The 11,171-nt window shown below is 36.4% G+C and overlaps 1 protein-coding gene across 1 annotated transcript in view; it reads left to right on the forward strand.

The window, feature by feature from the left end:
• The window catches only part of sptlc2b (serine palmitoyltransferase, long chain base subunit 2b), a 29,586-nt gene extending 23,289 nt beyond the window's left edge, over positions 1–6,297 (forward strand). Inside the window, exons 10-12 of the mRNA XM_081379199.1 lie at positions 2,933–3,068; positions 3,518–3,647; positions 5,653–6,297. Of these exons, the coding sequence (XP_081235325.1) occupies positions 2,933–3,068; positions 3,518–3,647; positions 5,653–5,769 (383 nt within the window). The 3' untranslated portion in view covers positions 5,770–6,297. The remainder of the gene's footprint in view (positions 1–2,932; positions 3,069–3,517; positions 3,648–5,652) is intronic.
• Positions 6,298–11,171: the final 4,874 nt, after the last annotated feature.

Raw genomic sequence — 11,171 nt, forward strand, 5'->3', positions numbered from 1 at the left:
ATGTGAAGAGAAGGATTTCTGAGGTTCTCAGCAAAGAACCTTGAAGAATCCTCTCGTCTCCAGCTGATTTCTGTAGCTCAACTTGTAGAGCACAGCACTAGGTACACCAAAGTCATGGGTTATATTATACATACTGATAAAATGTACAGTTAGACACATTAAGAGTAGTGAGAATTGAACTCACACACACTACAAACCGTGGACACACACACTCACAATCACACCCAGAGCAGTGGGCAGCCATTTCACTGTGGCGCACAGGGAGCGATTGGGGGTTCGGTGCCTCGTTCAAGGGCACCTCAGTAATTTCCTGGCGGTTTTGAGAATCGAACCCACAACCTTTGAGTTACCAGTCTGATTCTTTAACCATTAGGCTACGACTGCCTAATACATTGATCGCTCATAGAAAGTGAGCAAAGAGCGCTAACTTTATATCACTGAAGCTGTCAATCATTTCAGTTCAGCGTGAGCACTCATGTGAAAACTCCTGTTATTAATGAAGTTTATGAAACTGCATAATTAATTTCTTATGTACAACATTTCTACACTTTGTTGGTTATACTGAGAGGTGTCGAGAGAAAGTGTAGAACTCGAGCTGAACAAATCTATGCCGTTTTAAGCGGATTTCTTCTGCGCAGTGACTCATTTAAGCACTTCTGGTTGACCATTGTGTTAATGCGCTCAACAGGCATGTCTGTGATTGGCTACAATTCTCAAACACTTCAAAAACGCATTGTAAGTTATGTCCTTTGATGCAGCGGGGGTAAAATTAATATTATGCTGTGATCAACACTTTTCATGCTTAGGTAATCGAGATTTGAGATTGGGAATTTTTCAGATTAATTGTGCAGTCCTAGTTCCTGTTACGCTAAAATGCAAAACTATCAGACATGGCAAACCTGTTCATCATATCACCGCGCATCCATAGAGGACATCTTTTAAAGTCTGCATGTACAGTATGTCAGAGTAAAACCTTCTTGAACGAGATTAAATGGAGGGTTTAGGACTTAATGTGGGACTTAATTTTTTCTATCAGGAATTGATTGGGTTGTCACTTTCTATTTGCTGCGATCTTTTCATGTGAGTGACAGGTTGCTGTGTAAACTGGTCTGGTTATTGGACAACCAATAGTGTTGAGTGGTGCAGGGATGACATCAGAGACCGCAAGTCTAATTCGCATCTGATTCCTTCGAGGTTTTCCTATGAGATTTTATGATGGGTTTTTTCAATTTATGAGTAAAATAAAGCCTGTGGTAAACATAACTTGACGATACTTTGGCGTTTTGTTCTACAACGTACACTGCACACACTCACAACTCAACCTGTCTTGTCTAGTTACTTATTAAAAACATAAGTTTTCAAAAATGAACAACTGTTTCAAAATTAGTGTTTCGCTATGGTTGTGTGTAATTTACATTGTAGAACAAAACGTCAAAATATCGTCAAGTTATGTCAAGTTACGAATTAGTCTTCCGGGTTCTGACATTATTCCTGCCGCTCTCTATTACCCAGGACTCGTGCCGAGAAGAGATGTTGTTGCGGATCATATGAACTTTTTGATTAAAGATTACAAGGACATGTTTTGTTTTGTTTGTTTGTTTGTTTGTTTGTTTTTTGTAATAATTGTCATTTTATATTATAATAAATACTGCAACATTCCATAAAAAAGGAAATGTTACCAGCATTACCATCTAGCATTTTGAGCGCTGTTGAACTGATTTTTAAACACCTCTGATTGGCCATTGTGTGCAAGCGCTCAACATATATGTCTATGATTGGCCATTGCTGGTATTGTCACATTTTTAAATTTCAGTATTGACTTGGAACTGAAGTCTGTACTTTTTGATCTTCTACTGGAAGAATGGCACTTAATTAATTTACTAATAAAATACCTGTTGAAAACAACAGATGTTCCATTGCGGTTTTAGAGCAAGACCAAGTATTTATTTCTAAAATTTACAAGCAACAGTAAAACCCTGGATCAGCATATTTTGTTGATCCTGGAACAACATTCCTGTCTGAAGTTCTAACCTTATCGCTAACCCTAAACCTAACTCTACCCATAACTTATCCCTAAAATCAGAGTGAAATGATAGGTGAACAACACTGATGTAGAAGCACCTAACCCTGGTTGTAAGACATAAATTGTTAACTTGTCCCTCAAATCTGATTGGTTGATTGGAATGTTGTTCCAGGATCAACAAAGATGTTGATCCAGAAACATGTTCATGTTCAATCATCATGTTCAGTCATTTCCTCGTAGTTGCTGTGGGTTGAGTTTTTTCAATTTTCTCTTCAAGCCTCTACCAATATTCTCAGTCCTGAATATTGTGAGAGAGCTTTCCTTTCTCAGGAGCCCCTCACTATGAATGGAATGTCAAACAAGTGAAAACTAATACAGGAGAGTATATCTCTACCTCTCCCCAGAGGATCATTCTGCAGTGTTTAAAGTGGATTTGAATTCCTTTGGCTTCAGATAAAACGGCCTCCCCATTTTCATTTGCCATGTGCTGGTATGGAACTTGGGGGGAGGTAGCATGTTTGCAATTTAGCTTTTCGTCATTCCTGTTGTTGGATATGAATAATGTATGAACGACGCAATAAAAATTACAATTATTTTTCACCACGTGAAAGTTGTAAGTCTGAGCACTTACAAATGTAACCACACACCTCTCTCTCTCTCCCTTAACAACCCGCACAATTTGAGCTATAATTCATGTTAAAAAAATCCTACTCATCCTCATCCTACAAAAAGTGTGGGATGAGTTACACGCTGAAATTTACTACTTATGATATGAATTATGAGCAATAGTTAGCACTAAACCAAGCAAGCACCATTAATTACAATAAAAAGCAAGAACACAATGTCTTGGAAAGGGTCAGAAGCTGGTTTTCAGTGATGATAATGAATTGTATTTTCTCTTTTATGCAGGTCAGGAAAGACTCTGTCAGCTGTCAGAAAACACAACCTACTTTCGCAGGAGATTACATGAGATGGGTTTTATCATCTATGGGAACAATGACTCCCCTGTTGTACCCTTGATGCTTTACATGCCAGCTAAAATCGGGTCAGTGTCACTTTTTGTTCAACTGAATCATGGCTATTGTATTTGATAAGATGCTAGCTAGAGGATTAAACAGATTATTTTTAAAGAATAATTTCTACTTGATTCCATCTTTGCAGGAAGCAATTGAATGTTTTGTGTGGATGTGTGTGTGTGTGTGTGTGTGTGTGTACCTGGTATTCCCTACGTTTTGAGGACCAAATATCCCTACAAGGATAGTAATACCAGTTATTTTTGACCTTGTGGGGACATTTCTTTTGGTTTCCCACATAAAAAACAGTTTATAAATCAGAAAGTTTTTGTGATGGGTAGGTTTAGGGTTAGTGTTAGTTTTGGGTGAAAGGATATAGTTCTTACAGTATAAAAACCATTGTCTATGGAAAGTCCCCATTAAAAAACATGGAAATGTGTGTGTGTGTTTAATGAATACATTTTGTGTGTTTGCTGTTTAGAGCATTTGGGCGGGAGATGCTGAAGAGGAACATTGGGACAGTGGTGGTTGGGTTTCCCGCCACACCCATCATTGAATCCCGTGCACGTTTCTGTGTTTCTGCCGCCCACACGAGAGAAATGCTTGACACAGTGAGTATCACATGAACACTAATGAAATAATAATTGCAAAAGTAATGACAAAAGAAGTCTTTTTGTTTTTCCATTTTGATTTCCCGATGGTGTCCCGAGATGTTCTTGATAGGTTTTATTAGATTCATGCATCAATCTGTTCATGTATTAGGCATAAGGAGAGAAGAAAACATGCAAATGATGAATAAAAATACCTGTCTTGTTGGCTTTCTTTTTAACTTACAAACTAGTTCTTAACTTTACCTATTGGCTCTCATAAACTGTTCATTTTGATAGCAAATTTAGATTCAGTTTTATTTTGACTAAAATGCCATTTAGTTTGTCATATTTTAGTCATCTAAATTGTTTTGGTTTTATTCAGAAAGACTAAAAATCAAAAGATTTTGCAGACTAAAATCTAAGTCAGTAAAAGAGAAACAAAAATAAGAACAAATAAATACAATAGAACAAAGATACAAATTAAATAAACAGTGCTTTACGTTTGTCAGGTAAGTCTGTCAGCAGTATTCAGGTAATAACACCTACGGAAATTGAATAAAGTGATCAAATGTAAAATAACAGAGCATAGTCTTCATTGTATTTATCCTTATTAAAGCTACTAAAGTTACTCAGTCAAGATTAGTGAGTGATTTTTCTCTTTTTTCTTTGTTTGTTTGTCATAACATTAAGGGCTCATACAGCAACAGGTTTATTAGGCTACTGTCACTTTAAAGGGATAGTTCACCCAAAAATGAAAATCAGCCCATGAGTTACTCACCCTGAAGTCATCCTAGGTGTATATGACATTCTTCTTTCAGATGAATACAATCAGAGTTATATAAAAAAAAAAATCCTGGCTCTTCCAAGTTTCATAATGGCAGTGAAAGGCTGTATGTCTTTTGGAAGTCCATCAAAGCACTGCTATTCATGATTAAAGTAATCCACGCAGCTCTGGGGGGTTAATAAAGGTCATCTGAAGTGAAGCGATGCGTTTGTGTAAGAAAAATAACCATATTTAAAACTTTATTGACTAAAATAAGTAGCGATTTACGCCAAAAGATTAACCCTTGACCTTGATGCACAACGTAATGATGGCAATTGACACCTCTCGCGGTTCAAACAAACAGGGCTGGGCAACCGCATTCGTCATAACATTGTGCGTCAAGTTTAAGGCACGCACTGAAAACCATCTCGAATTGAGTTCTTTCACATCTTCTTGCGCTTGAGTAGTTTACAATTGCTTTAATATTTAAATTGGCAAAATGTGTGCTTTTTATCTTACTTTTTTAAAAAGCAAGTAAACTTTTTATCAATTCCTTCAAATGTCCTGGGCCATCGTACAGTTATTTATTGTCGAGCCCTGTATTGTAACTTTCTTTGTTTTCCCAGAGATTTCCGCTCCTCACGGTTTACAAATGGTCTTGTTTTCCTTGAAATCAAATGTAAAAATGTATCCATATGTCTGTTTCTCTTTCTCACAGATGTTGACATTTTTAAACATTTTCTAAGACATGCAGCAAGTGTATGTTTACCCCGACGGGTAGATCAGTCACCATTCAAATGTGCGCATCTAACCTCCCTACCACACAAAGAGATTCACTGTGATTGAATCTATTCCCAAATTCCGTTTTGTTCCTATTCATTGACGAAAAGGTCAATAGATTTTCGTTTTATTGTCATCAAAAACTGGTTTTTATTTAGTTATCATCTCGGGAAAAATCGTCAGGGAAAAAATGACGTTGACGAAAACTATGATGGAAATCATCCGTCAACGAAATCAACACCTTTTATGTTAGATCTGTCCTTACTCAACCCCACTGCTAATGTTTTCAAAGCACACGAAGCGGCAGAGACCGCAAATCATTCATCTATGAAACTCTGACTCACCTCACAGTCCACCAGAGTACATAAACATTAAAGGAATAATTCACCCCAGAAATAAACATTGTCACCATTTAGCAAACCCACCCTACCAAACATTTATTCAAGTGTTAATAACTCCTGTGTCTCTTCTTTACTCTTTCAGGCTTTAAATGCCATCAGTGAAGTTGGGGATCTTCTCCAGCTGAAATACTCAAGAAAAAACAGGCCCGGGAGTGAAGGATCTGACTGTTTTTCGTATCTGGAGAGCCACCAGGACTAGCACTTTCTCACGATGGTCTTTCTTCCACCCCAGAGCCACATGTTTTTCCTGTTTGTCTGTTTCGTGTCTTAACTTATTTGGCATTTTCATGTTGATTCGTTTCAGTGGATACTCATTGAAGCCCACTACTTGACCAAATTTCAAGTCTTACCTCTGGGTTCAGTAAGCAGTATCCATTTCAACGTGCAATATCAACTTAAAAGAGACTTCACGTCTCTGTTCAGCATAAGAAATGACCCAGGATAAAAGGGAATGTGCATTAGCATGTTGTTCAACCTTCTACATTGTATAAAAACACACGAGAGTACACAAAATCATTTTCTGATATTTTATAGTTTATTTATATTTTATTTGATAGGTTTTGTCTTGTTTTCCATTTAAAATATCTAAAACAAGAAGAATTTAATCGGAGTTAGATTTTTTTTCTTTCTTTTTTTTACTCCATTTGCAAATAATGCTTTGTTAATAAATATTAAGTAAAAATCTTTTACTTAATATTTATTAAGAAAATAAACAAAATTGTGCTTTAAACAAGAAAAAAAAACAATATGCCAATGGGGAACAATTTGATAAATGTTACTTTAAACTGGTCTTTAAGGAAAGGGAAATTTAACTATAATGAGATTTTGATTTAGCTAGAAAACAAGACAGAAATCCTGATTATGAAAATGATTTTTGCAGTGTACAAAAAAACAATGACCCACACACTCCCACAGAAATCTTTTAATGAGAAATAAGCTTGATATATACACTTCTGAAGGAGAGAATTTATTATAGCTAAACTTATAGCTTACGTAAATAAGAATATGACTTTTCATGTCCATATATATATATATATATCCATAAATATATTAACACATTTATTAATACATTGCAGTGTATCTGCATTTAACATACTAGCTTTGGTCTTTTAGGTCTCCAAATCTTAATCTTTTTCAAAATGCACATTTCATTGCATTGAGTTAGCGATGTCTTAATGAACTTATAAAGAGGAATACTAACATTTTCTGATTAGTTTAATCAAAGCTTTCTATTATGGAAAACTATTATGTTTTATCTTAATTTGAATTGTGGTACTTTCTACAAATAAGGTACAGTTTGGTGTCCCTCATCTGTATCCTCCTCCTTATTTGCTCTCTAGTTTTGATTTAACCAAAACAGGGGAACAAAATATTACAACATGGACACGATTTTGTGAAATGAGGGAACAAATTATTATATTTTGCACACGATTTTGTAAAACCAGACAACAAGTAATTCTATTGTGTGCATGATTTACTGGGAATGAAAATGTGCTGACCTATTAGTAACAAATTGTTAATGTGTGTGTGTGTGTGTGTGTGTGTGTGTGTGTGTGTGTGTGTGTGTGTGTGTGTGTGTGTGTGTGTGTGTGTGTGTGTGTGTGTCACACACACACACACACACACACACACACACACACACACACACACACACACACACACATATATGTATTGCTAGAAAACAACAATCACACAAATTGGGATATTAAACTATTTAGACATGTTCCACATTTTGGTAATAGGCTTAAAAACTGCAGACTGCCTTACACTCATCATCTGTAAAAAGTTTTTTTTCCTTTGCTCATTTTTATATATTGTTTTTAGAGTTTCAGGCCACTATTTGTACTCTATTTGTGGAAAGTTACTTTATGTCTGTCTTGAAGATCTGTTGCGGTTTGCATTTCTCGCGATTACCGCTTTGATATCTTAGCCAGGGCATTTCAAAAAAGAAATCTTCTTTGAGCCAACAGAATTAGGCTGACATTGTTCATTCAACATTTCATTATGTCTGCTGTTAACAGACAGCAGTGAAAAGATGTTCATGTTGCTATTTTAACATTAAGAGTTAAGATAATCTATTTTATATAATCTATTATTTAAACCTGTCTTGTGTTCTAACAAAAGTTCTAAATACGGGTCACTGATATATGAAGAGCACTGTCAAGTCTGTAACGTATGTATGATGATTTGGCTTATGAACGCCTGTCGGATGTACTTTTTTTTTTTTTTTTTTTTTGCACAGTTTTTTTCCTATTCCTTTTTGTGTTCTGAAGTTTTGTTCTTAATCGGAAAGGCAGCTCTAAATATGTCTGACTGCAGATGTATGTAAGTGGGACTCTATGACTTCAGAGCTACTGATGACTGTTAAGAGATGCAGATATGACGTTGGCATATGCACTATAAGCAGCCTCTATAAATGAACGTAATGCCACTGAATTGCATTCGACTGTGAAATCAAAGGGCATTCCACAGTTTTTTCCCTGTTTGTTTGTTTCTTATCCATTCTGAGTTGGAATTTTTCCAATATTTATCAAATATACATGCTATCATGGTCAGACTCGTCCGTGTTAAAAAAAAAAAGGCATTTGTTGAAAGTGACTGTCTATTTGTTTCTGAAGATAATTAAAAAAACATGTATATGTATATAAATATAAATAATATATATATATATATATATATATATATATATATATATATATATATATATATATATATATATATGTATATATATAGTGTATGTATATATAGTGTATGTATATAGTGTGTTTGTTTGTTTTTCAAATCCAGAGTAATTATCAGATCTCAGAATTAGCAGTTAATTAACAGTGACCATTAACTTCTATTGTATGGTTTTTTTTTCTACTATGGAAGTAAATGGTTACTGTCAACTGTCTGGTGGAACAATGAATCAACCATAAATATGTAACGTAATACACATTTTTCATATTTATGGCAGTTACACTTTATTTTGATGGTCCACTTTAGACAGTACTTACTGTAAGTATCTTTGCAACTATATGTCAGCTAACTCAGAGTAGAATAAGTTGACATGTTCCTGGAAAGTTACTTATAGTCAGTAGAATGTCTGTTGGTGGAGCATCAAAATAAAGAGTTAGCAGATATTCAGCAGACAGTACTAATACTCTAAAGACAGTTAGTTGACAATAACATGTAGTTGCAAAGACAAAGTTACTTATAGTTAGTTGAATGTCTAAATGACTGGTGTATCAACCGCACTGCACTCGAGAGCTACTGCTCACCAGATCTGGAGTATCTCATGTTGAAATGCAGAGCGTTTTATCTACCGCTGGAGTTCTCTGTTGTCGTCATTGTAGCTGTTTACATTCCACCACAAGTCAATGCTAAGCAGGCCCTAGCACTGCTATATTCAGTCATTAGTAAGCATCAGGATGATCACCCGAACAGAGCCTTCATAATAGCAGGAGATTTTAATCATACTGATAGAATTTGTGGAGCACTTTCCTTGTATCAGCCTGTGCAGTGTCCCACCAGAGACTCCAATATTTTAGACCATATGCACACCAACATTAAAGACTCACACAGAGCTTTCCCTAATAGACCGTCTCGGACAGTCTGATCACATCACACGAGATCCACCATGAAACTGTTAAGACCTGGCCAGAAGATGCCACGGCGCAACGACAGGACTGTTTTGATCGCACAAACTGTGAGCTGTTTGGAGAAGCAGCAACCCAAGGAACAGAGACAGACCTGGAGGAACACACAGCCACATTAACAGCTGTGTAAGAAATTAGGAAATGTAACAGTGGAGAAGAGGTATGCTAATCAGAAACAGTGGATGAACAAAGGTAAAAAAAAACCTCTAAGAGTACGCAATGATGTGTTTAAATTGGGTGACCCTTAAAGAAGGGCATTAAAAAGCAAAAGCCAGCTATAGACAATGTGTCGAGGCCCACTTCAATAGTTCTGTGTGGCAAAGAATCAGCAGAATCACCTGCTCTCCTCCACAAGACAATCGCCTCTCTGAACAACTATCGACCAGTGGCACTCACTCCTGTAGTGATGAAGTGTTTTGAGAGACTTGTACTCTCGCACATCAAAGATACATACCTGCCTCACTTGACTCAGATCAGTTTGCATTTAAAGCGAACAGGTCCACAGAGGACGGCCTATACCTGGCTCTCCACACGGCTCTGAATCATCCAGAGAGACACAACACGTATGTAAGGATGCTGTTCGCAGGCTATAGCTCGGTGTTTAATACTGTCAATCCCTGCAAACTGACCATAAAACTCCACCCGCTAGGCCTGGGCCCACTGTTCTGCATTAAGATTCAAGATTTCCTGACAGAGCTCTCACAGGTAGTGAGACTGGGGCCCTATTAATCCTCCACTAGCACTGGCACACCACAGGGGTACGTGCTGAGTCCCATCATGTACTCCCTCGACACCAATTGAAGTTTGCGGATAATACAACTGTAGTGGGGCTGATCACGGATAATGACGAAACAGCTTAGAGAGGAGGCACAGAATTTGGCAGATTGGTGTTTGAAGAACAATCTCCGAACATTGGAAAAACCAAAGAGCTCATTACTGACTTTCGGAGATCCAAGGACGGGAATTAGCATCCGTTTCCTGGGTGTTTACATTACAGAGGACCTTACCTGGCCCACAAATGCCACTGCACAAGTAGGCACAGCAGCGGTGGCCGCTCTAAATCAATCTGAGAAGAACATACAATGTAACTAATCACCCGCATTTTCTGCTAATGTTTACATACAGATTATGGCACATGACAGTGAACATTATTTACAATTTATGAACATACGTATGTGCAATACTGTATTGCTAAGGTACTGCCTCTTGCACTATATCACTTTATAAAAATTTACTGCTGCTGCTGCTGCATCAATGTTTATACTGTTTACCGTCATTTTATACTGTTTTACTCTGAACATTGTTAAACAATTACGCACATACATGTCAAACTGATGTTGTTTTAAAGTACTCTTGCACTACCTCACTTTATAACACTATACTGTGTGGCTGCACTATGTTTATTGGTATTCTACTTGTTATTTATTATTATTATTATTATTTACTGTTTTAGTAATCTTTTAGAGCTGCTAACCCCATTGTTGTGTACTACTGTGCATACAATGACAATAAAGGTTTTTATTCTTCTTAAAGTGGACCTTTTTTTATTTTTATTTTTTTACATTTCTTTAAATTTAATTTCATTCAAATTTTACTTTCTTAGATTAAAAGCCAATGGCTACGAGTTATGCATTCTACATCCTGTTTGCCACCTCGATTTAAATTGAGTTCAAACTTAGGAAATTAATTGGAATTTAAAAAGCATTCTTAAAGGTTTAGTTCACCCGAAAATGAAAATCCTGTCATCATTTACTCACCCTCAAGTCATTCCAAACCTGTATGAGTTTCTTTGTTCTGCTGCAGCTGAACACAAAGGAAGATATTAGAATATGGGTAACCAAACAGTTGATGGACCCCATTGACTTCCATGGTATTTTTGGAGGGCCCATCAACTGTTTGAATATCCTTCAAAATATATTTTGTGTTCAGCAGAAGAAAGAAATTCATAGCTAAATTTCTGAAG

The sequence above is a fragment of the Scardinius erythrophthalmus genome (assembly GCF_964197995.2).
Source record: "Scardinius erythrophthalmus genome assembly, chromosome: 11".
Classification (NCBI taxonomy): Eukaryota; Metazoa; Chordata; class Actinopteri; order Cypriniformes; family Leuciscidae; genus Scardinius; species Scardinius erythrophthalmus.